The sequence below is a fragment of the Orycteropus afer genome, unplaced genomic scaffold (genome assembly GCF_000298275.1).
Source record: "Orycteropus afer afer isolate SDZICR_OR568_19922 unplaced genomic scaffold, OryAfe1.0 scaffold00053, whole genome shotgun sequence".
Lineage (NCBI taxonomy): Eukaryota > Metazoa > Chordata > Mammalia > Tubulidentata > Orycteropodidae > Orycteropus > Orycteropus afer.
The window spans coordinates 8,559,448-8,585,374 of record NW_006921640.1 but is presented as its reverse complement, the minus strand read 5'-3'; the positions used below and the strand labels follow the sequence as shown (position 1 = coordinate 8,585,374).

Here is a 25,927-nt window from a genome sequence, read left to right as displayed (position 1 = left end):
TGTGGAACATTTTTAAACACTAATAAAAAGCAATAGGAAAGCTGAGCTCTGGGTCCTACCCAAAGATATGGCAGGGGTCCATTCTAGAAGCAAACATTATCCCTAGAAATGCTGGAATTAGCTCACATCCTTGAAAGTGCCAGTGACTCTAGATCATGGATTCTGTAAGACCCCTCCTGATGACTACCAAACCTACTGCTGTCAAGTCAAATCCAACTCCTAGCCACTTCATTTGTTAGAGCAGAACTGTTTCATAGGGTTTTCTTGGCTGTAACCTTTATGATGGCACTTTGCCAAGCCCTTCTTATGTGGCAATGCTGGGAGAGTTTGATCCATCAACCTTTAGGTTAGCAGTCATGCCCAATCTGATCGTGCCACCCAGGGACTTATGGGTAGAGAACCAAACATGAAGACAGAAGCTTAGGGTCTAGAGGTAAGAAAAAGGGCAGGATAAAAACAGTAGGAAGATACCTGGCTAGAAAGCAGGTGGTAGAGAGGTAGAGGCTAATACAGGCACTAGGACAAACAATGAAAGGACACTTGGGTGGTACCCGGCCCAAGCTCAGCCGTCCAGCTCTTCCCTGATGCTGATGCGCAAGGGGCAGACACGCAGAGGCTCCGGGGGCCCATCCACCTGCATGCCCCCCAGGTAGAAGTATGGCCTCACCACCCCAAAGCGGGCATGGAAGGTGTAGAGGTGGCAGTGGCGCTCGGCATCATAGAAGGACAGTTCGCCCTCCTCACACTCCAGTTCTACTCGCAGGCGGCGTGGGATGCCCAGGACCAGGGGAGGTGTGGTTGGGTCTGAGGTCATGCAGTGGTCACCCTCCACCCCCTGCATTCGGCACATGTACCAGAAGCCTGAGCGTATGTCATGGTAACAGCTATGTGAGTGTCCTTCTGTGCCAGTGTCCTGGGGCAACCGCATCACACCCACCCGCCAGCTCTGCAGCCCTCCCAGGTCGACCTCCCAGGCATGAGAACCCTTGGAAAAGACACAGGAGCCCAGGAGACAGGGCGCCGAGGTGAAGCGCTCTGGATTCTCCACCTGGACCCGGTAGCCATGGTTGGTGACACTGGTGAGATCGTCTGAGACTGACAGCCAGCCAGCTGCCGTGTTTGGATCAAAGCTGAAGGGCACTGAGAACAGAGGAGAAAAAAGTAAGAGGGTGAGGATCAGCAAATCTCATATCCCTTCCTTCTTCCAAGTGATGTCTCCACTCTCCCCAAACTGACCAACTATGACCTCCCTAGCCCCAGTCCACAGAGGGAGCAGCCCTATGATGTCTTAGAAAAGTACATGATACTCCCCTGGATTGCTAACATTTCTCCCTGTAACGCCATGACATAGACATGTGGCTGGGTTCACCTTGGGAGAGGTAGGTGATCTTGGAAATAAAGGGGCTTCTGAGGAGTGAGAAGGTCTTTCATCACACATACAACAGGAATCTCAACAGAGAGGTAGTCAGTTTCTCTTCCTGAAGAGGTGAAACAGTCAGAACCCAAAGAGGAACAAGTTCTGCCAGGAGGATGTGAGCAGTGAGGGCAAGGACTAAAGCACAGGACACTGGGGCCTGCTCAGAAAAGATGAGCGGAGATGAAGAGAGGTGTGATAAGGTGGGAACCTGAAGAAGTTCAGCTGGCTCTTTGCTCAGCAGGAAGTGCTTCCCTCCTGACCTGTAGCACCTAACCTTCCCCCTGCCCCTACTCACCAGATTCAACAGACGTGACCATCTTCTTCCAGACACGGTACTGCAGAGAATCCAGGTACTTGCAGACATCAATAAGCATGCCAGGCTGGACGGGTTCTGGCTCCATGGTGCAGAAGAGTCTGGGAAAGGAGAAATGGGCATGGCGGGCAGGGGTCACCTGGATCGTGGGCTTAACTGGGGTCAACTGGAAACAGGGAATAGGACTCATTACTTCCTTAGGTCTAAATTTCCCGACCACCTTCCCCGAGACAAACCTAGACTGGCTGCTGGGAGATGAACCAGGAGCAAACTGGGCTGCCCCACTCACCAGGGATTCAGTTTGAGGAAGTGCCCTGCTGCACGTGGGGTAAATATAAGTATGAGGTTAGAAACTATATTTACACATCCACTCATAGGATGTCTGAGTTGGACAAGATTTTAAGGGTCATCTAGTCCAGTAGTCCCAGTTGTTGCTTGAACACCTCCAAGCACTCACTACTGCCCAAAGGACTCTTCTATTTTTGGGCAGTTCTGACTAAAATTAAGTCTTCCCTTGTTCATCTGTGACCCTAACAACAGTCAACACACACTAGTGTGCACTAAGGCTCTCAGAGTAGAGGCTGACAAATAATGAGTCTCAATGAGAATAGTGAGTTAAGTGGAGGAGAGCACTCTTCCTTCTTTTATGGTAGATGGTGACTCTCCACACTCAGGAGAATGACTAAGTTCTCCTGTGATCCAGCATATAATCAGTATGGGAACACCTTGAAAGAAGGGTTCTCTCTAGAGTAACCAGTCCCCACTACTCTTTTTTTTTTAAATGCAATTTATTGAAATATATGTACAGTGAAATACACAAAACTAAAGTGACATGGGTCAATGCATTATTATTATTATTTTTTTTTTTTGCAGTGTTCCCTCCTCTACCTTCCCACCCTTGGTAACCAACAAAGAAGAGTTTCCTTCCATACATAAACCTTTCCTTGACTTTTTACAATAAAGAATTAATACTATGTTTGTCCTTCTGTGATTGACTTATTTCACTCAGCACAATGTCTTCCAAGTTCATCCATGTTATGCAGTGTTTTGCTGATTGTACGTTATTCTTTAGTGTTGCAAAGTATTCCATTGTGTGTATGTACCATAGTTTGGTTATCCATTCTTTTGTTGATGGGCACCTAGGTTGTTTCCATTTTTTGGCTATTGTAAATAGTGCTGCAAGGAACATGGGTGTACATATATCTATTCTTATCCTGGCTCTCACTTCTTTAGGATATATACCTAGTAATGGGATTGCTGGGTTATATTGTATTTCTAATTCCAGCTTTTTAAAGGATTGTCATACTTTTTTCCACAGTATTTGTATCATTTGACAGTCCCACCAGCAGTGTATGAGAGTCCCAATCTCTCCACATCCTCCCGCATTTATTTTCTGTCTCATTGAACTTTGCCATTCGTGCCAGAGTAAGATGGTATCTCATTGTTTTGATTTGCATCTCTCTGATGGCTAATGATCATGAGCATTTCTTCATGCATTTGCTGGTTGCATGAATATCCCCTTTGGTGAAGTGTCCATTCATGTCTTCTGCCCATTTTTAAATGAGGTGTTGGAGTTTTCTATAAATTTTAGAGATAAGACCCTTGTCAGATATGTAATTTTCGACAAGTATGAATTTGTTGCTGTCATTTTGTTATGTGCTTTTCATGGTGTTGATTTCTTTATTCCAAATAATTTTCTGTGCTGAGCTCATTTTGTTTACGAATCATGTTATCACTTCCTTCATTGCTATTGTTTTAGTATTTGCTAAATATTTCTGCTGGTCCTCTTTATTATTTTGATGTGAAGGTTGATCATTTTTCTTTGAGGTTACCCTGTGATTTATAATTTTCTTCCCAAGTTTAGTCCATTCTATCTTGCACTCATCTTGACTTCCCTACCATTTAGAAGTTCTGTAACTACACAATTTTTTCCCTGTTTGGTTTTCAGTTGTCTTCATTTGTCAACTGATATCTCTGGTTCCCTGTTCACAATCTTGTAGGTTTATTTACTTTGGATACTTTTATAAGTGGGCTGGTTTCTGGGTTATGTCATCATGTGTGTTAATGGTCAGCTGTTGTTGGCGGTTGTTGGTTCTCTGTCCAAAGGACTCCCTTTAGCATCTCTTATAAGGTTGGTCTGGTTTTAACCAATTCCCTTAATTTCTGCTTACCTGGAAATCTCCTAATTTTACCATTATATTTGAGGGACAGTTTTGCTGGGTATAATTCTTGGTTGGAAATTGTTCTCTTTCAGGATTTTATACATACCATCCCATTGTCTTCTCACCTGCGTGGTTTCTGCCGAGAAATCTGAGCTTAGTTTTATTGGTTGCCCCTTGTAGGTAACTTTTTGTTTTTCCTGTGCTGCTTTCAGGATTCTTTCTTTGTCTTTGGTTTTGGTAAGTATGACGATATGTCTTGGTGATTTTCTTTTGGGGTCTATCGTGTTTGGGGTTTGTTGGACTTCTTGAATGGATATATTCTCATCTTTTATCATACCAGGAAAATTCTCTTCCAATAAATCTTCGACAATTTCTCTGGGGTTTTATTTTTCTCTTCCTGTTCTAGAATTCTGATTACACACAGGTGATTCCTTTAGATGGTATCCCACATAAACCTTAGGCTTTCTTTACTTTGTTTTCATCTTTTTTCTGATTGATCCCTTTCCAAAGAAGTATTTAGGTATTTACCTTCAATTTCACTAATTCTGTCTTCCATTGATTCAATTCTACTCCTTTGCCTGTTCAATGAGTTATCTATTTCTGGAAATTTAATATTAATCTTCTGGATTACTGTGTGTAGACTTTACATCATTTCTAATTTTTCATTTATATTATCATTTTGTTCTTTTATCATCTTTCGAAATTGTTCTAGGCTTTTCTGTGTGTATTCCTCAATTTTGTCAGTGTTTTCCTTGATCTATCTCTCAATCTGTTGAAGGTACCTAAATATAATTCTTTTGAATTCCTTATCAGGGAGTTCCAATGCAGCACCTTCCTCAGGGATGTGTTTGGATCTGTAGCCTGGTCCCTTGTTTCTCCTGCTTTACCTTCCTTCTTTGTGTGGATTGTGATGCTCTGTTGTCTCCTAGGCATTGTGGCATTTTTGTGTTTATATTTAATTGGTATGTTGGAGTAACTTGCCCACGATTTTAATTTTCTTTGTTTGGATGTTATCTACGTAAGCAGGGTACTGTGCTGTGCTCCTCTATTTGTGAGTTGGCAGAACTTATACACTCACCACCCGTCTCCTTTCCCATTGTCAGCCTCCCTATATCCCTGCTGACCTTGGCAAACACAGCCTATTCTTAGGTCTCTGGAATGAGAATGCTGTCACTTTAAAATTCAAAATGGCCACTGCTTGTAAACATTCAAAATGACTGCGATCTCAGTCAATTTATATCCAAAATGGCCACCGCTTGTAAACAATCAAAATGGCTGCATCATCCAGATAGGAAAAAGTCTCCCTCCTTGCTGTTTCCCTTCCTAGTCATAGGCTACCAGTGCAGTTGTCCCTGCAGCCCTTGGGAACTAGGACTGATCTTCAGGTCAATTCTCAGGTCCTAACACCACTTGGAAATATTCAGACTGTTAACCCTGTCAGAGTAGCTGACAGTCCATTGCTCCAACCATCTCTGTACTCACTGTTTTCATTCAGATTTTCCCACTAATTAGTGCCTAATCCACTTCTGTATACTTCTTTTCAAAGCTCAGGGCTCCAGGATTATCTTCTGTATCTCTGTCAATTGGTTTCTCTTTTCTTTGTTGAAGAGGATTTGTGTAGCTTGTCTGCCTATTCTGCCATCTTACCGAAGTCCCCACCACTCTTCTTGTGTTATACCCATCTCGCTTCATTACCTGTTGGCCCTGGAGCCACCAGAGACTGTACCCTGGTATTTCTGCCTGCTCTTCCCCTGACCCCTTCATCGGCCTTGGCAACTTACCGTCGTTTTCGACTCTTATGCTTCTGAAAGAGAGAAAAATACAGACATTTAAAAAAAAAAAAATTTAAGTTTCTGAACTGAAAAGGAGTCTTAGTTCATGGATTAGGCGATTTAATAGTGTTAAAATGGCAATACTCCCCAAATTAATCTATAGATTCCATACAATTCCTACCAAAATTCCAGCTAGCTTCTCTATAGAAACTAGCAAACTGGTTCTAAAATTTACATGGATATCCAAGGAATCCAAAAAAGCCAAAACAATCTTAGAAACAAAGAACAAAGTTAGAGGACTCACACTTCCCATTTTCAAAACTTAATGCAAAGCAACAGTAATCAAGAGAGTGTGGTACTAACATAAGGACAGATACATAGTTTAATGCCACAGAATTCAAAGTCCAGAAATAAACTCTGAAATTTACTGTCAATTGATTTTTGACAAGGGTGCTAAGACAAATCAATAAGGAAAGAATAGTCTTGTCAACAAATGATACTGGGACAACTGGATATCCACATACAAAAGAACAAAGTTGGGCCTTACCTCACAGTACATATAAAAATTCACTCAAAATTGAGCAAAAACTAAATTTAAGAGTTTAAATTACAAAACTCTTAGAAGAACACACAAACATAAATGTTTTATGACCTTGGACTAGGAAATAGTTTCTTAGATATGACACCAAAAGCACAAGCAAAAAAAGAAAAAATAAATTGTACTTTATTAAAAGTTTTTCTGCTTCAAAAGACACTTGCTCGTAGGAAAGTGAAAAAAATAACTCACAGAATGGGACTTATGATGTATTAGTGATGACAAACTGCACTTACAACCATCTGCTGTTTTTTTTTTTGGGGGGGGAGGATACATTTTATCATTAGTGGTATGTACTATACACAATATTGCAACATGTAATTTGCTGATGTTATCTTTCTCAGATGTTCACTTGCAGGTGTTCAAAGACTGGATTCATAAAGACACTGATAATAAAAAACAAATATAGAAAACTAGAAAAAAAAAGGTATTCAACTTACATAAGAACCAACTTACAACGGAGTTAATGATTTGCATGTAAAATCTACTGAAAAAACTCTTGTGGTTCAATAACCAAAAGACAAATAAAGCAAGCGTAGGATCTGAGTAGATGATTTTTCAAAAAAGAACAAATGGCCTAAAGGTATATGAAAGATGATCAACATCATTAGCCATCAAGAAAATACAAATCAAAACCACAGTGAAATACTCCTTCATATCTACTCCAAAAAACCAAACTCAATGCCATTGAGTTGATTATGACACATGACTACGGATGTAGATTGCCCAACCTTCCTTCGGAGGAATGGCTGGTGGGTTTGAACCACCAGCCCTCTGGTTAGCAGTCAAGTGCCTTAGGCACTATACTACCAGAGCTCTTAGGATGGTTAAATTTTAAAAGACAGATAATAACAAGTATTGATAAGAATGTAGAGAAATCAGAACCCTCATACATTGTTGGTGAGAATGTAAACTAGTTCAGCCACTTTGGAAAGGTCTGGTTGTTCTTCAAAAGGTTAAACATAAGAGTTGCTGTAAGTATACACCCAAGAGAAATTAAAACATATGCTCATACAATCTTGTACATAAATCTTCACAGCATTAGTCCTAGTAGCCAAGAAGTAGAAATAACCCAAACATCCATCAACTAATAAATGGATAAATAAAATGTAGTATACCCATTCAATGGGAGCTCTGATGATATAGTGCCTAAGGCATATGACTGCTAACCAGAAGGCTGGTGGTTCAAACCCACCAGCCACTACTTGGAAGGAAAGTTGGGCAATCTACTTCAGTAGTGATACTGCTTCAGAAACCCAAGGAAGGGTCACTATGAGTTGGATATGACTTGACGGCAGTGAGTTTGTTTTTTTTCCGGTTTATACCCATTCAGTGGAATATTATTCAGCATGAAAAGGAACAAAGTACTGATATATACTACAAGCTAGATGAACCTTGATAAAGAAGTCAGTCCCCAAAGGTGATATATTGTACACTTCCATTTATATGAAATATCTAGAATAGGCAAACCCACAGAGATAGAAAGTAGATCAGTGGTCACCAGGGGAAGGAGGAAACGGGAGCACTTCCAAAGGATGCCAGCTTCTCTTTCAGGTGATGAAAATGTCCTAAACTTGATTGTGGTGATGGCTATACAACTCTATGAATATACTAAAGCCACTGAATTACACACTTTAAATGGATGAATTGTATGATATGTGAATATATCACAATTGAAAAAATAAATAAAAAGATATCATAAAATGATCCCTTTAAGCACATTTCAGTATTGAGCAAGATAACACTCCCAATTTCCTAACCAGAAGCAATAAGAAGCCCAGCAAATAATTTTATAATCAGGACATTTTGGAGACAGGAGACATCACGATTCAAGGCTTTGTATGATGCTAAGAACATGTGAAGGCCCCACCCAGGAAGTGACATCCTGCCTGAGTGCAGAGATGTCCCTGTCCCTTCCCACTGTGTTCTATAAAGACTCTCCTTTTCAGAGCAACCAACCATTCTCCAAGTAGAGGAGATACACCTCTCTATCTCCACAAGTTTCTAAACCAGCTTTCAAATTAGGCAAACTTCTCCGTAAAGATCCAATGACTGACAGGGGTAAAATGAATTCAATGAAAGGGAGAAAAATAAACCCATTTTTTTTTTTTTTAAAGAGTAGAATCATCCTTTGTAAAATGATACAACCACTGTGGAAAATAGTATGGCAATTCCTTAAAAAGTTGCAATTAGAAATATCATTTGACCCAGCCATTCCATTACTAGGTATACATCCTAAAGAAGTGAGAGCCAGGCCAAGAACAGACACATGCACACCCATGTTCATCAAAGCACTATTTACAATAGCCCAAAAGATGGAAACAACGTAGGTGTCTATCAACAGGAGAATGAATAACCAAACTATGGTACATACACACAACGGAATACTATGCAACCCTAAAGAATAACGTAGAATCTGCAAAACACCACCTAACATGGATGAACCTGGAAGATATTATGCTGAGTGAAATAAGTCAATCACAGAAGGACAAATATTATATTAGTCTGTTATTGTAAAAAGTCAAGGAAAGGTTTTTATGTGGAAGGAAATTTTCTTTGTTGATTACCGGGGGCGAGGGGAGGGAACACTGCTAGATAGGTAGAGACAAGTATTGATTTGGGTGAAGAGAAGGGCAATGTACCAAATGTGAGCAATCAACATGGTGGCATTAAGGAAGAAGAAGACAGAGAGGTGCATGGGAGGTACAGACAATAAAGATGAACCCTTCTGCACATGCAGTACTGCACTGTCAGTGATGGCAAACATTGATCTACAGGTAGATAGATGGGTACACAGGCTGAACAATTAGGTATGTCTATGCAGAGGGTAGTGTGCCCATGACCATGTATAGTGTTGGCAGACAATGTTTCTACAAGTGTATTTACATATTCTGTAAGAATTCCCAGGTATATAGTAGAGCTGACAAGGGACAATGTTGTAGTACCTTCTTGGTCATAGCCAGCTACCCAGAGGGAGCGAGTAGTTGGACCTGTAGGCTTGGAACCAGGGTCACAGGGGACATCCAGCTCATTTGGCATAATATACTATACAAGAATATTGTTCCACATCCTACTTTGCCAAGTAGCGACTGGGATCTTAAAAGCTTACAAGCAGCCATCTAGATACAACAATGGGCCTTTCCTCATCCAGAGCAAAGAAGAATGAAAAAAACCAAAGATGCATGGAAACAATTAGTCCAAGCAACTATTACACCATGCATGCGATCCTCAGCCTACATGACCATGAAACCAGAAGAACTAGATGGTGCCTGGCTACTACTGTCAACCAGTCAGAGGCAGGGGGAATCTATGTAGGAGAGCCTGGACAGAGTGGGAGAACAATATGGAACAAAAGTCAAAATCATTTAAAAAAAAAAAAAAAGGGACCAGATTTGCTGGTCTGATAGAGCCTGGTGAAACTCCTAGGACTATGGCCCCTAGCTGCCATTCAGGTCTGAAATTGAACCCACTCCTGTGACTTCCAGTCAAACAAAAGACAGGCATGTGAGCTAGACATTTACATTAGGCAGATACACTCCTTGGAGAAATCAATCATAGGAGAATAGAAGGGCTGTATATGTACAGGGAGACAGCTTGGGGGGTAGGAGTGCAGGGGATGGCAGGACACAAGGAAGAGGTGGCTATGGGGAAGAAGTGGGAGAAGAGCTGTAGCACTGTGGGAGATTACACTCAATGCTATAAGACAAAGTGTATGTGAACTGCTGTATGTAAGATGAATTTTCTCTGTAAACTTTCACCCAAATCACAATAAAATTAAAAAATTTAAAAAAAATAAAAGAGTGGCATCATCTTTATATTTAAATTAAAAAATTGTATCAAGAAATCTCACTGTCATGGGGTCCTTTTGGACTCACAGAGAGCCTACAGGGCAGAGTACAACTGCCCCAGAGAGTTTTCGAGGCTGTAAATCTTTATGGAAGCAAACTACCTCATCTTTCTCCTGCAGAGTGGCTGGTGGGTTCAAACCAATGACTTTTTGGTTAGCAGCCCAATACTTGAACCACACTAGAGCTCCTTCAGTTTTATTAAGAAAGAGTGATAAAAGACAGAGCAAAAGAAGAGGGAAGGACAGAGATATGAAGAGACCTAATGAAAATCTTTTAGCCCTTTTATGCAAGTAGAGTACCCCATCTGTAAGCTGTTTCAGGCCAGTGTCCAGGAAGCTACCAGAAGACCAGATCAGCTTGAGCTGGAGGTTTACAGCTCCCGCTGGTTCCTGAACATCTGCCTCTAGTCCCTAGAACTAGGATGATAACTCCTTACCATGAGAAAAGAAATATCATCTTCCTTCATCTCCATCTGTAGCCGCTCAATCTCATGTGCCAGTGTCTCCGTCTCTTCCGCAAGCTGTTTCATCTTCTCCTCCGCCAGAACTTGCTTCTGCCTGGCCTCCTCAGTCACGGAGTCCAGGATGGCTTGCTCCTCCACCCTCAAGAACTCTCGAAGCTTATCAAACTCCTGTCGGATTCGACCTTCCAGCCAGGCAGTCTCCATCTATGGCAGAGAGTGGGAGGCAGCTAAGTGCCCTCAAGTCACAGAAGGTCAGACATGGAATGTTACTGCTCCCCTAAGGCAGATCTTTAGAACAGGAACTCTAATTTCAAAAGAAACCATATATAGCACCCAAACAGATAAAATCTAGGGTAGTTTTTTATTCGCATAAATTTGTAAGTTCAAATTTAAAATGGAAAATTCAAACAGCATAATGAGATTGTTTTGATAAATTAAAAAATAAAATAAAATCACTGTCTATAGGTGACAACTATAGTCCTAAAACCCCTTCAAAGTACAATGTTCTGTATCGTAAGCAAGGAAAATACTGCATGAAAGAAATAAACTGTTAAAAAAGCTTTTAAAATTTGTCTTCCGATCCCCGTACTTCAAACTTGTATGCTTTAAAGGCTTGGTACAACAGTAGTAGTAAGTATTTATTTTAAAAATAAATCATGAATCACATGCATTTTCCTCATCATAACAAGAAAAGCTTAGATCAAATTTAACAAAGTCATAAGCATACTCAAAGAGCAAATAAAAGTAACAGGGGAGTCTTTGTAGAACAGAGTGGGAAGGGACAAAGTTATAAATGAACTCGAAGAAAAAGCAGTCTTCTCATCTTGGAATGGGAAAGCCCTCTCTTAAGTATAATACGAAGCTGAGGAGCCCCAAAGAAAGAATGAGATAACTGAACGCAGACAAGATGAAATACATACAAAAATAAGTTTTATATGACAAGAGACTATTAACAAAATAAATACATAAATAAAATGCATGAAAAGAAGAATGAAGAAAAGAAAAAAAAAATACAGGAAACAATTAGACCAACGGATTTAAGGAGCAAGTGAACTCCAGCCTCCTTGAACCTGAGACCAGAACTAGATGGTGCCTGGCTACCACTGCTGGGCACTCTGCACAATATGAGGTCCCAGACAGAGTGGGGAAAATGTGGAACAAAACTCAAAATCATAAAAAAGACAAGGCTTGCTGATGTTATGAAGACTGGTGGAACCCTTGAAATTGTAGCCCTTGGACACCCTTCAAGTTAAGAATTGAACTTAACTCCCATAACTCAACTGGCAACCAAACAACAGACAGACTTACAAGATGAACGGTCATATCAGGAGAGTATGCATTTATTAGAATAATACATGATCAAGAGGGCAGCAGTTGCCCACAGGATAGAGCTAGGAAGCTGGGAGCAGATGAGAAGGAAGAAAGAAGGGAACAGGTGGGCACAGAGAGGAATTGGGAAGAATACTGTTACAGTATGGGGATTGCAGTAAGCATCACAAACAGAACATGTATGGACTGTTGAATGGAAAACCAGTTTGCTCTGTAAACTTTCACCCAAACACAATAAAAAAATGAAATAAAATGCATGACCACAACTGGGAGAACAATTCAAAATATGTGCTATAGCAATGGCAGGTTAGTAGCCCTATCTTTGGATAGAAAGTCCAATATGTATGTTTACAGCTCTGACAATATGATGACAAAATGATTCCCAGAAAAAGTGCAAATGAAAGAAAAAAAAAGTAACAACGATTCAATGAAAAAGTAATGACAAACTAGGAAAAATGTTTACAGTACCTATTACAGACTATTATTATTATTTTGAATATACAAAGCACTCTGACAAATCCACTGGAAGAAAAAACAAATATCTCAAGAAAAAAGGAATGTGAATTGCCAATCACAGAGAAAAGCAAATGGCTATTATATTTGTGAAGTGATGTAAAAATTTGCTAATCATCAAATAAACTCAAATAAGAACAGTTAGCACTGTTGAAATATCAGGCTGGTAAATATTAAGTAAAAGACAGATAATGGATAGTGCTGGAGAAAGTAGTACCTGGGAAGACTCTTATCACACTGGAAGGTAAAGAACAGAGCAAGGCAAGAAAAGCCACCAAGGGCAAAGTAAACCCTAGCCATCGCACTGCTGGAAATGACAGTCTCACGGTAATTATCAAAACTTCTCTCTACTCATCAAGCTGAGTTAACTGAATCAAAAGGATAATATTAATCAAATTGGAATCCTTAGAGGCATTACACCTAACCACGTGACCCTTTGCTTCAGCAAAAAGCTACTTATTATTGTTGTTAGCTGCTGTCATGTCAGCCCCCAACTCATAGCAACCCCATGTACAATGGGATTGGACCATTGTGACCCATAAGGTTTTCACTGTCTGATTTTAGACAGTAGATTGCCAGGCCCTTCTTCCTAATCAGCTGAGTCTATAAGCTCCACTGAAACCTCTTTGGCCTCATACCACCATACAAAAGTCTCCACTGACAGGTGGGTGGTGGTTGCACATGAAGTGTTCTGGCCAGGAATCAAGCCTGGGTCTCCCACATGAAGGCAACAATTCTATCACTGAACCACCACTGCTACCCAGCAAAAAACTTAGAGTTCCACCATGACTGCAGACTGGGCAGACAGGTCAATGGAACATGGACTCCTGACAAGGCAAGCCAGTCACATAGCTTTGGTCATAAAAGAAATTAAGTGAAAGCCCAGAGGTGAAGCTCTATAATATCCAGATCACTATTAGAAAAACAACTCAGCATGTGTGTTCTAGCAATGGTGGGTTATTAATCCCATCTTTCAACTGACACTCCAATATATGTTTATGGCTCTGACAACAGAATGGCAAAATGACTCACTGAAAACACATCATCTCTCAAACCAGCTTTCTGGTCTGCATTATGGGTTGATTTGTGTCCTTTAAAAGTATGTGTTTTAAATCCTCAGCCTTATGCCTGGGGTTAGGAGCTCTGATGATTCAGTGGTTAAAGCATTCAGCTGCTAACCAAAAGGTGAGTGGTTTGAATCCATGCTAAGGGGGCAGGTAGGCCGCATCTTCTGACCTTCTCTAACCCCACAATAAGAAGACAGAATCACTATCAGTAGCCCAAGGCCTATCCCTGTGAGGCCAGACATGCCGCCTCCCTCCAGCCCCTTTACCAACCCTGACACGAACCATTCCTCCCGCAGCACCTACCGCCTCTCTACTGCTGGGTTCAATAATTCACTGCAGTGGCCACACAGAACTCACAGATTATCGTGTTTATTAGGGAAGCACCAGGCTACAATTCAAGTTCAGGAACAACCCTCAGTCTCTCTCAGCCCACCGTCTCTCAGCCAACAGTCTCTCCCAGCAGTGCATGTCTCTCAGCAAGATGTGTCTCTCACATCTCTTTCTCAGCAGCCCACGTCTCTCAGGAGTGTGCCTCTTTCAGCAGCACGTCCGTCTCAGCCAGCAGTCAGAGAAACTTCTTCTACCTCTAGGAGGCCTCCTTTTGAGCCTGGCAGAGTAGCCAAACTAACCAATCGTAACAACAGAATTCTAAGCACCTGAGAGCGAGAGCGAACTTCCCAAAACATTGCTTTGTGCCACTCTCAATAGAAATACCCCAGGTGGATAACTTTAACAATGAGGAGCTCCTCAGTTGCTCATAGCAAATTCCACCATAGAGTTTACTAAGACTTATGGCTAGAAAAGCCATACCATGTAATTTAGTACACCGCATCCTATAGCCATTCCAAGGGAGAAAGATGAGGCAGTCAGCTTCCATAAAGCCTTGGAAACCCTCCTGGGCAGTTCTACTCTGTCTAAAAGTGTTGCTGTGAGTTGAAATAGACTCAACAGCAGTGGGTTCTGGGTGATACATGTGGTTATAATCCCATTTGGGAATGGGTTTTCTTTGTTATGTTAAGGCAGGCTTAGTGTAGTGAGTATCTTGAGTCTATCTCTTTTGAGATATAAGAGAGTAAACAAGTTAGCAGGACAGAGATGGGGAAGAAAAATGCCAATCCACATAAAGATCATCTAGGAGCAAAAACTCAAAGAGACAAAGACCTTCCTCCAGAGGTGGCAGCCAGAGAAAGCCTTCCCCTAGAGCCAGCACCCTGAATTCAGACTTCTAGCCTCCAAAATTGTGAGAAAATAAATTTGTTTGTCAAAGCCACCCGCTTGTGGTATTTCTGTTATAGCAGTGCTAGATAACGAAGGCCATCTGTAAAGCATAAGAAACATAAGGACTGACATTAGAGGAATGACTTCTCTGTGCTACTCACTTCATAGACATTTCCTTTTGTTGTTATTGGGTGCTGTTGAATTGATTCTGACTCATATTGACCCCTCATGTAACAAGGAATTGTACTCATTTTCCAGATGAGGAGATTCATTTGGAGAGGTTGAGGGTTTGCCTGGAGAACCAGGCTTGGGTTTGAAAATAGGTGTGCTTTGAAGTTTCTGTCCAGTTTCTTAACATTTGGCAATTCTTCTGTTGCTCTGTACCACCAGCTCTTAGGCTCTGGTGGAAACTCCTTGGCCAGATGTTAATGAGGATCTTTTCTTAAGCCTAATCCTCTTCTGTGGACACATGAACACTGCTGGGCATTGCAGGCCCTTTCAAGCAGAAGCCAGTAGCCTGAGCCAGGTATGTCTCATCTGTGGCTGTGATGGCTAACTGAGCAGTAATTACAAGAAGCAACAGTCTCAGGAAGTGACAGGCCAGATTCAGACAGTCAGAAAGCAGGTTGCCAATCCAAGTAAGATTCAGATGAAGAGAGGGTGCCAATGTATAACAACTTGACAGGAGACGGGGTGAACCAATTCATCCATTCAATTAACACACATTTATTGAACACCTATTATGTGCCAAGAACTCTTCTAGATACTGGGAATAGTGTTCTCTGTTTTCACTATATTCTAATATCAAAATAAATAGAAAATAAAAAAGATGATAAGTGATGAAGTGTTATGAAGAAAATGAAGCAGGGAGATATGATAGAGAGTGAAGGGGAAAGTTACTTAGGCTGGGGTGATTGAGGAAAGCTTCTCAGAAAGTACATCTGAGCTGAGATTTTAATGACAGAGATGCTGAGTGTGGTAGGATCTGAGAAGAAGCCTCCAAGGCACTCAGCTTGTTTAAGAAAGATGGTCAGTGCGGCAGAAGTAGGGTACCAGCAGAGAAAGATGAAAAGGCAGGCAGGGGTCAGATGATGGCTTTGGAGGCCACGGTAAAGAGTCTGGACATTATTCTGAGTGTGACAGGAAGTCACAGGGCAGTTTTAAGCAGAGGAGTGACATAATCAATGCATTTTTCTATAAGACCCCTCAGTCCATGGAGAGTGGATTGCAGAACATGAGGGACACATGGAGTCTAGTTAGGAAGCTCTGAAGTACTCCAGGTGAGAGACTATGGTGACCTGGACAGGGATGGTAGCTGTGGAGATGGAGAGTACTTGACAGACATGATATATATTTTAAGACAGACAGTAATCCAGCTGGCGTGAGCAGTGGAGAAGGAGGGGAAAGAGGACTCACTAATGACTCCCAGGTCATCATTTGCTTGAACAAATGGGTAGATGGTGAAATATAGCAGGTGCTGAAAGTTATTCTTCAGCCACAGTACAGAAAACCTTGGTGGCTTTTTAAGCTGCTCCCATGGGTATGCCCAGGTCTTTAAAGGGGCCAAGGCAGAGGAGACACAGACTGCAGAGGGCCCAGCTGTACAAGGCCCTCAGTGCCGAGGAGGGCAGACTCTGCATCAATGGTCACTGGAGGGTGACTCAGCCACATCTTCCCTCTCCCCAGCTTCCCAAGCCTCCCCATTTGGCCTGAGCCTTCACTTACCTGGTTGTGCTTGGCAATGGCCTCATATGAGCGCCGCATGGCCCAGAAGGCCTTGGCTTTCTCCCGCAGTGCATGCTCCATGTTCTTACACTTGGCCTAATGGGAAGGAACCAGAGGGAAACAAAAAGGCAAATTAGGGCTGGAGACCGGGTCAGGGATGGCAGCCACATAACACTGGAATTCCATCTTAACATCAAAATAACTCAACAACATTTACTGAGCCTGGAACATGTCACGCACTATAGGGCACAACTGAATAATAAGTTTAATTTATGACCTTGGATCCAAAGCTTACAACATCAAGGGCCCTATCCTTTAGCTCAGCCCCTTTGTTTTATACCTGGTACTGATGGAGAGACAGTACCTCTGAGGTAAATGGATCTGTCCTCTCTCAAGTTGGTCACATTACAGCACAGAAGAACATCCCGCTTGGGCCTAAGGCTGGTCTGGGCTGGACTGTGAATCCCTAAGCTGTGAGCAAGACTACAAAGTTGGTATGGTGCAGTGTAGTAAATTACTTAGTATGGCTTTTTTACCCATAAGTCATTGTAAACTCAGTGGTGGAATGAGCAACTGAGGAGCTCCTGATTGTAAATGTTATCCACCTGGGTTATTTCTGTTGGGTGTGGCACAACACAATGTTATGGGAGGCTCACTCTCAGGTGCTTAGAGTTCTGATGCTATGATTGGCTAGTTTGGCCACTCTGCCAAGCTCCAAAGGAGGCCTCCTAGAGGCAGAATCTCTCTGACTGCTGGTTGAGGAAGACGGGCTGCCGAAAGAGACACATGCTGCTGGGAAAGAGACGCAAAAGACACGTGTTGCTGAGTGAGACACCGAGGTACCAGCACTGCTGGGAAAGAGACTGTGAGAAACTGTTGGCTGAGGGATGGTGGGCTGGGAAAGAGGCTGAGCATTTTTCCTGAACTCGAATTGTAGCCTGTGGTCCTTCCCTAATAAACCCCATAATCTGTGAGCTCTGTGTGGCCACTGCAGCGAATTAGCAAACCCAGGAGAGAGGTGGTGGGTGCTTTGGGAGGAACGGCTGGAGAAAGGGCTGGAGGGAGGCAGCATGTCTGGCCTTGCAGTAATAGGCCTTGGGTTAAGGCTGGTAATCCTGTCTTCCTCTTGTGGGATTAGAGGAGGTCAGAACATGTGGCCTCCTTGCCCTTTTTGCATACACAGGCTCCTTGCTTTACTTTCTAAATAAACTGGTCTGCAGTCATTAACGACCAAGTCTGATTACAAAGTGATTCATTTACTTCCTATAGTGTACAGTATTTCCATGAAAGCAGCAGCCAAGAAATCAAATGACATATTGCACTGGGCAAACCTTCTGCAAAAGACCTCTTTAAAGAATTAAAAAGCAAAAACCATGGCATGTCTGACCTAAGCCATGGTCTTTTCAATCATCTCATATACATGCAAAAGCACCAAAAAAAAAAAAAAACAACCAGAATGCTCCTTAGAAACAAGGACAGTAAGACTTCGACTAGTTTGCTTTAGACAGATCATCAGGAAAGACCAATCACTAGGAAAGGACATTACGTTTGGAAGAGAGCCAACAAAAATGAGTCAATTCCTTAATAAGTGGGTTGACACAATAGCCATAGCAACAAACTCAGACAAACCTACGATTGTGAAGATGGCACAGGACTGGACATTTCATTCTGTTATACACAAGGTTGCCACGATACAGAGCCAACATGATGGCAACTAACAACAGTTATTTCCCATGACCTAAAGTACATGTCCACCCTTACCTCTGCCTTTATTCCAATATTCTAATATTGCTTGAATCATGCCAAAACCTTAACAAGCAAATTCACGTATTTTTTTAGTAAAGTTAGTTTCCTTTTTAATTTTAATTATTGATTCTGATCTCCTTGGTTTACTTAAAAAAGCACTACACACTTTAGGCTGGATTCCTACTTTTTGTATCTAAGACTTATCATTTTCCCTCCATCTTGATCCCTTTCTCTGAGAAAGAAAATATTTCAAGGTTTCTGTTAGAGCAATAGTAAAAATAATTCTAATACCATTAATGGTGGTACAAACGGTTAAGTACTCAACTACTAGCCAAAAGGTTGGCAGTTCAAACCCACCCAGAGGTACCTCAGAAGACAGGCCTGGTGACCTGTTTTTGAAAGGTTACAACCTTGAAAATGCTATGGAGCAGCCTCTAACTCTGACACAAGAGGAAGTTATACTAGTGTTGTGTTTGTACATATATAAATCATGTAACAACTGAAGTTACCGTGTTGGAATATTTTTTTTTAAGAAGAGTGCGTCCATTGTTCATGTTTGAGAAATACTGCAGAGGACTTCCTAAAGTCCCTTCAAATTCCAAGTTCATTCTGGAGCTCTTACTTAGACATTTAAGTCACGTTCTGAAATCTCTTCAGTCCTTCCCATGGGGCTCCATGGCACTTAGCAAAAGATTAGAGATCCTGAACATGCCCTTCAGAGCCCTGCAGCATCTTCATTCCTCACCCAGAACTCCTCCCAGTTATTTCAACTGACCCTCAGTTCTCTAGGCTATAATAATCTGCCCCAGTGGTGCTGCATGCCCATGCTGCGTGTCACCTGCACCACCATCACTGTGGCAGCTGCTCCTTTCCTTCACTAACTTCTCCGTAGACTAAGGTCTCTGTGAAATCAGTTCCTCAGAGACTCTTTCCTGTACCGCACTAGATCAAATCAGGCCTCCCTGCTACAATCACCTGTCACATCCCATATTGTCCTCCACAGTGTTACAGTCCGAAACTACATAATTTTTAGTGTGATTATTGCATCCATGCCTGACTCTCAAGAAGGCAGGATGTAGGACTGTTCTGTTCTCCACTGCATCCCCAGCACCTCACACCAGGCCCAGCACATAGCAGGTACTCAATAAATACCTGTTGCCATTATTCCCCCTCTCCCAACAGCTGTCCACACAGCTCCTAGAACACAGGACCAGTAAGGAAAGTTTTACCCTGGGATAAGAGAAGGTTCTCTTAGAGTCCATGAGCTGAACATCCCAGGTGAACTCTAGAGCTTCTTCCCTGTGAGTTTAGATGAGTAATTTAACCTCTCTGAGACTTAACTTCATTGTGTGTAAAATCAGGAAACAGTACTTAACTGTAGCAGGCTGAAAAATGGCTGTCAAAGAGATCTACATCCTAATCTTTGGAACCTGTGAATATATTACCTTCAATGACAAAAGGGATTTTGCAGATGTGATTAAAGTAAGGATCTTGAGATGGGAGATTATCCTATCAGACCCAAGGGAAACACAAGCAAGGGACCTTATAAGAGGGAGGGAGTAGAGTTAGAGTCATTAAAGGCAAGGTGAAATAAAATGATGGACTTTGAAGATAAAGGAAGGGGCTTTTAAAATGAAACCAAACTCACAGTGACCCTAAAGGACAGAGTAGAGCTGCTCCAGAGGGTTTCCAAGGCTGTAAATCTTAACAGAAGCAGACTCTCTCCTCTTTCTCCTGAGGTATGGCTGGTGGCTTTAAACCACCAACTATCTGGTCCACAGCTGAGCACTTTAACCACTGCACCCCCAGGGTTCCTTAGGGCCTCTACAAAAACGGCAAGGAGGCCACATGTTCTGACCTCCTCTAACCCTACAAGGGAAAGGCAGGATTACCAGCAGTAACCCAAGGCCTATTACTGCCAGGCCAGACATGCTGCCTCCCTCCAGCCCTTTCACCAACCGTTCCTCCCAAGGCACCCACCACCTCTCTCCTGGGTTCGATAATTCACTGCAGTGGCCACACAGAACTCACAGATTACAGGGTTTATTAGGGAAGCACCAGGCTACAACTCAAGTTCAGGAAGAACGCTCAGTCTCTCTCCCAGCCCACCGTCCCTCAGCCAAGAGTCTCTCACAGTCTCTTTCCCAGCAGTGCTGGTCCCTCGGTGTCTCACTCAGCAATGCGTGTCTCTCACGTCTCTTTCCCAGCAGCACATGTCTCTTTCAGGGGTGCGTGTCTCTTTCAGCAGCATGTCTTCCTCCACCAGCAGTCAGAGAGAGTTCTGCCTCCAGGAGGCTTCCTTTTGCTCCCGGAAGGGTGGTCAAACTAGCCAATCACAGCATCAGAACTCTAAGCACGTGAGAGAGAGTGGGAACCTCCCAGAACATTGTATTGTGCCACGCCCAACAGAAATACTCCAGGTGGGCGACTTTAAAATCAGGATCTCCTCAGTTGCTAATAGCAATTCCCACCTTGGAGTTTACAAAGACTTATGGGTAGAAAAGCCACACTAAGTAATTTACTACACCGCAGCCTCTAAAAGCTAGAACAAGAAAATAGATTCTCCTCTGGAACCTCCAACACCTTGACATTAGAATGTCTGACCTCCAAAACTAAGATACTAAATTTGTGTTTTTTGAAACCACTCACTGCCCTTCAGTCTATTCGACTCATAGCGACCCCTTGTTGGGTTTCCAAGGCAGTATCTCTACGAAAGTAGATTGCCCAATGTTGCTTCCGAGGAGTGGCATTTATGGTAATTTGTTACAGCAGCAATAAGAAATGATTTTATGAGGATTTAAATTTGTTGACACATGCAAACACTTACAAGTGCCTAGCACTTATTAAGTGTTCAAAAAGCCTTAGCTGGTATGATTATTTTTCTTGAGTTCCTCATATGACTGCCCAAATGATCTTCCTAAAGCACACATCTCATCACCAAATCACCTACTTAAAATCTCCTCCATATGGCATACAGCTTTCTGAGCTTACCCTTTTCACTTCTTGACTCTTCCCATAACACTCGCTCTCCCCCTCCACCACCTACTGTCCACTCATACAGACTACAACCTGGAAGTCACAGACTCTGCCACACATTCTTATTTCTGGGGCTTTGTAAAGAATGCGAGAGCTCTGGCAGCATAGTGCCTAAGGCATGTGACTGCTAACCAGAGGCTGGCGGTTCAAACCCACCAGCTACTCCTCGGAAGGAAGGTTGGGCAATCTACCACCTCAGAAACCCAAGGAGGGGTCGCTGTGAGTCAGATCTGACTCAACAGCAGTGGGTTGTAAAGAATGCACTTGCCTTCCATTCCTCACTCATCACCCTTCTGTATTTCCTTCATGGCAAGTTTTACTACCTGACTTTATCTTGTCTATTTACTGTCTGACTTCTCAAAAAAAAAAAAAAAAAAAAAGCATATATATGAGCTCAGTGAAGCTAGGGGCCTATCAGTTGACCTCTGTAGGCTCAGCATCCAGAAGAGGTCGCAGGACATGATGGGCACCCAGTACATATGTGTCTTAATAAATGAATGAATTCCACCCTGCATCAACCTGACCCCACTCAGCTTGTATTCTCCTTGGATCTTTTGGGCCTACACTACTCCCTACCCCCTCAGATAGCAACCTTCAACTGCTCCCTACAGTTTTTATGAATGGTAAAGGCTGAGCCTCTAGGCAGCCTGTCTCTCCTCCCTCACCATCCCTACACTAACAAACCAGTTGCCATCCAGTTGATTCAAATACATGGTGACCTCACATGTGTTAAAACAAAATTGTGCTCCATAGGGTTTTCAATGGCTGATTTTTCAGATCTCCACATCTTTTTTCAGAGGTACTTCTGAGCAGACTCAAACCTCTAATCTCCCCATTCTAAGTACTGTATTCTGAAATTCTCTTGGTGCTTAGAAACTCAGGCTTCCCTGCCTCCACCTCAAATACCCTCCTTCAACTTCTTCACCTAGCTGACACCTCCTCATCCCTCAGGTCTCTGCTTTAAAGCTCCTTGAAGGTAGGAATTATTCTCTATCTTATCTCTGAGACCTAGCAGTACAAGGCACCTGTTGAATAAATAGAAAGCTGTCTTTAGATCATAATGCACCATTCCAGTGTCTGGTTTCACTGCTCTTGCATCCTGACTTGACCTCAACCTGGCGCCTTTGCCTAGTGCTTTTAGCCTTTGACTCCTGCCCATGTCCTGATCTGCACCTCCCCAGCCCTACTGTGATTAGTCATGGCTTGACCCATGGTCCCCTTCATACGTTTACTTCAGCTCTCTCAGATCAGGACCTGGTACTCTGCCTCATCCCAAGCCTTCAGTGTCTGGAGACCAGGCACTGGGGTTCTTGAAATACCTCCTGTTTAGTAACCAGTGTTTTCCAAGCTGTGGGTATGACCCAATTATTAGCAAGTGATTAAATAAATGTAATGCTTCACAACCTGCAGATTTAAAAAAAATACTACAATAAGAATAGAAAAAGTCAGAGTACAATGGACATTGTCACAAAACTTTTGTTTTGAACATTATATATTTATGGGTGTTTTGGGTCACAATGTAAAATATATTTTTTCCTATGGGCTAAGGTCAGAAGTTTTGAAAAATCCTCAGCTAGGCAAAATCTTATTTTTTGACCATTCTTCTATCCTCTACCAAAAAATTCTCCAGGTTAGTTTTGATTGTAAATTGTCCCTTGGTTTATTTATAGCCACTGGAACTCTAGGCATTGGGATGCTGAGTGATGGAATAAATGAGCTGGCTGGAGCCAGAAGCCTCCTATAGGAAAGAGGTGATCAATTTCAGGAGATCTTAGAGCTCAATATCCCTGGCCAGGTCCTGGGCTCCTCCTCCACATCTAAACTGAGTATGCCAAGCTCAAGGCTTCCGGGGCTTTACTCATAGGACTGTGCTTCTCACACAGGTAGGTAAGGGTCACTCCCCACCGGCACAGAGGTGTGAGGCCTAAGCTTTTCAGAAGTTGAGCTGTACTGAAATAACACATAAGCCCAGCTCTCACTTCCTGTTTACATTGTTTTTCTCTCATCTTGGCCCCTTGGACCAGCCCTGACAAGACAGAGGCCTCTGCAGGTAACCGGAGTCAGGAAGGGGATATTTAGAGGAGGAACCAATAAGCTGGAAGCGGAAGAAAGAATGGGACTACGTTTACTCAGTTCTGGTAGGTTGGAGTGGCGGGTGTGGAATCAGGATGTTGAATTCCAGTCGCGGATTACTCACCACGTGTGCGCTCGGGCGAGAGACCATCAGTCTGGCCAGACTCTGGGCATTCACATGCTCTCACTGCCCGGGCGGCCAGACCTCGGCTAAGCACCGATCCATGATCTACCGTCCTGCCTACCTCCCGCCTACTGCCGTTCGTACCCGAAAGTCGTGGGCAGTGCCCTTCACTGGCTGCACGCGGTGTCCCTGATGCCGGGGGTCAGCCTGACAAGAGCAGCACAGCAGTTCCTTGTCCTCGACGCAGAAGAGGTTGAAATGGGCGCGGTGCCGGCGACAGAGTCGCGGGGATCGGTGCCCAGTCCAGCGTGCACCCTCTGCCTCCTCGCGCAGTAGCTTCTCCACCAGATTGTTGAGGGTGTGGTTGGTGCGGAGGTCAGCTAGGGAGGCGCGATCCTTGCATACCGGGCAGGTGGCCGCCACCTGCACCTCCCAGCTGCGGGTCACGCACACGCGGCAGAAGTTGTGGCCGCAACGCAGAGTGACGGCGTCGCGGAAGGGGTCGTAACAAACTGCGCAGAGCAGCTCCTCCTTGAAAGAGCGGGAAGGCCCGGGGGACGCGACGGGGCTTGGTTGCATCGCTGAAGCTCGGACTGAAGTTCCCACAACTTCCGCTCCCGCCACTCCCACCAACTAGCTAGCCCTAAAATGGGCGGTACGGAGTCACTTGAAAAGTGAATGGTAACGGCGCTGGCCAACCGCGCAGGCGCAGTCGGACACCGCGCAGGCGCAGCCGGACTGCTCCGCCCCAGTTCCGGTCGGCCCAGGAAATCCCGGAAGAGCGGGGCGGGACCTTTGTGCCGGGTAGTCCTTGCTCTATCTGATTCCCGCCAATCTTGGCGGGCGGGGCAGGCCAGGCCAGTACTGTGCTGGTAGGTACTTCCGTGTTTTGGGACACCTATTTCCGATTTGACATGGGAATGAGTCCAAGAATCCTTTGCGTAACTGAACCTCAGAAATTTCTGGCCGGCTTGATGACCGAAGCCAGAATGTCCAACTTCCTGTTTCAGAAATAGAGGCGTGGTCTTAGAGCGCTTCCATTGTTTATTAGTATTGGCCAGTCTTATCCTGGCGCACTGAGGCAAAGAGAAGACAAATGAAGAAGGAGGTACTCAGAAGACCTCGGACTCTTGTCTATGGTTGATAAGTGTACACGCCATAACCTTTCAAAATATGTTTCTCATTGGTAAAATGACCCTAATAACTACAAGAAATACGAGGATTAAAGTGAAGTGAATTTAGAAAGTCTTCATAACTTCAGGCAAGGCTCCCATTAAAACAAAGAAATAAGGACTTACTTATACAAAGATAGCTGTGGGAACCAGAATCTCGACTGAATTTTTGCCTGATATTGTGGGGAAGGAAGGTTGGGCAATCCTACTTCCGTAGTGATACTGCCTCGGAAACCCAAGGAGGGGTCGCAGTGAGTCGGGTTTGACTCGACGGCACATAACAACAACAACATTGTGGGGCTGAATTCCTACCTCAGTTTTTTCACTTTACAGCCTCTAGGTGGAGGACTCCTTTTTACCTAACACACTTCCATTCCTGCTGTCTGTTCTCCACAGGAGAGTGTTCTCCACAGGAGACAGATCTCTCCTATGTGTTGTGAGAAGAACTGATTGTCTTTTCCAAGGTGAACAACCTTAGAAGGCAGGAGTGGTGTCTCCCTTCAGGCAAAGGGCAATTCTACTATGTCCTAAAGGGTCACTATAAATTGTAATCTACTCCATGGCAAAGGGTTTGGTTTTCTGGTTTCAGGCAGGTTTACCCTCCATTATAAAGGTTTCTGGTTCTTTAATCTCAGGGTTCCTCCCAGAATGTGTTACATTCACCTGGCTCTAATCTCATTAGCTTAGAAATTGGGGCTCTAGAAACTGACCTGGATGATAATACTTTGACAACTACTACTGCTGTGAATAATAAACAGACTTTTGTCAATGACCTGGAAGTGTCATGTCTTGTACCAGCATCCATGAAAATGTGGCAGGCTAACTTGTTAGCTTGCAAGTAAAGAACTTTAGAGTTCTTAAGAATTTCCTTCCAAACTTTTCCTCAAAATAGTCCTTTCCCTACAGTGTCAAGGAGATGACTATCCCCAAATCTTACTGCCTTCTGCAGTGTTTCTTATATGTGGCCAATGTCCCTCCTGGGAAGTTTGCTAAATGTTTACATTCCTGAGCTCATTTCAGATTAACTCACATCTATGATGGGAGAGCAATCCTACTTCCGTAGTGATACTGCCTCGGAAACCCAATGAGGGGTCGCTATGAGTCGGGGTCGACTCGACGGCACATAACAACAACAACATGATGGGAGAAGCCCAGGAATCTGCATTTGTACTCACTCTCCAGGTGATTCTCAGGCACATTAATGTTTGAGTACCTTTATTCCAAATCTAATCCAGGTCTCCAGTTATGACTATTATTTAGTTCAAAAATCGACTCTAGAAGCATTATCCAGAAAAGTCCACAAACAAAAAAAAAAAACCAAAAAACAACCTAACCCACTTCCATCTAGTTGATT

The 25,927-nt window shown here is 43.2% G+C and overlaps 1 protein-coding gene across 1 annotated transcript; it reads right to left on the bottom strand.

Annotated features, from left to right (window-relative positions):
* Positions 1–562: 562 nt before the first annotated feature.
* On the bottom strand, positions 563–23,980 carry TRIM35 (tripartite motif containing 35). The gene is made up of 6 exons (XM_007938736.1): positions 23,546–23,980; positions 16,423–16,518; positions 10,544–10,774; positions 5,674–5,696; positions 1,713–1,831; positions 563–1,140 (listed from the first exon to the last, which is right to left on the bottom strand). Exons 1-6 carry the CDS (start codon positions 23,978–23,980, stop codon positions 563–565), a joined length of 1,482 nt encoding a protein of 493 aa, XP_007936927.1.
* Between the last annotated feature and the right edge of the window lie 1,947 nt (positions 23,981–25,927).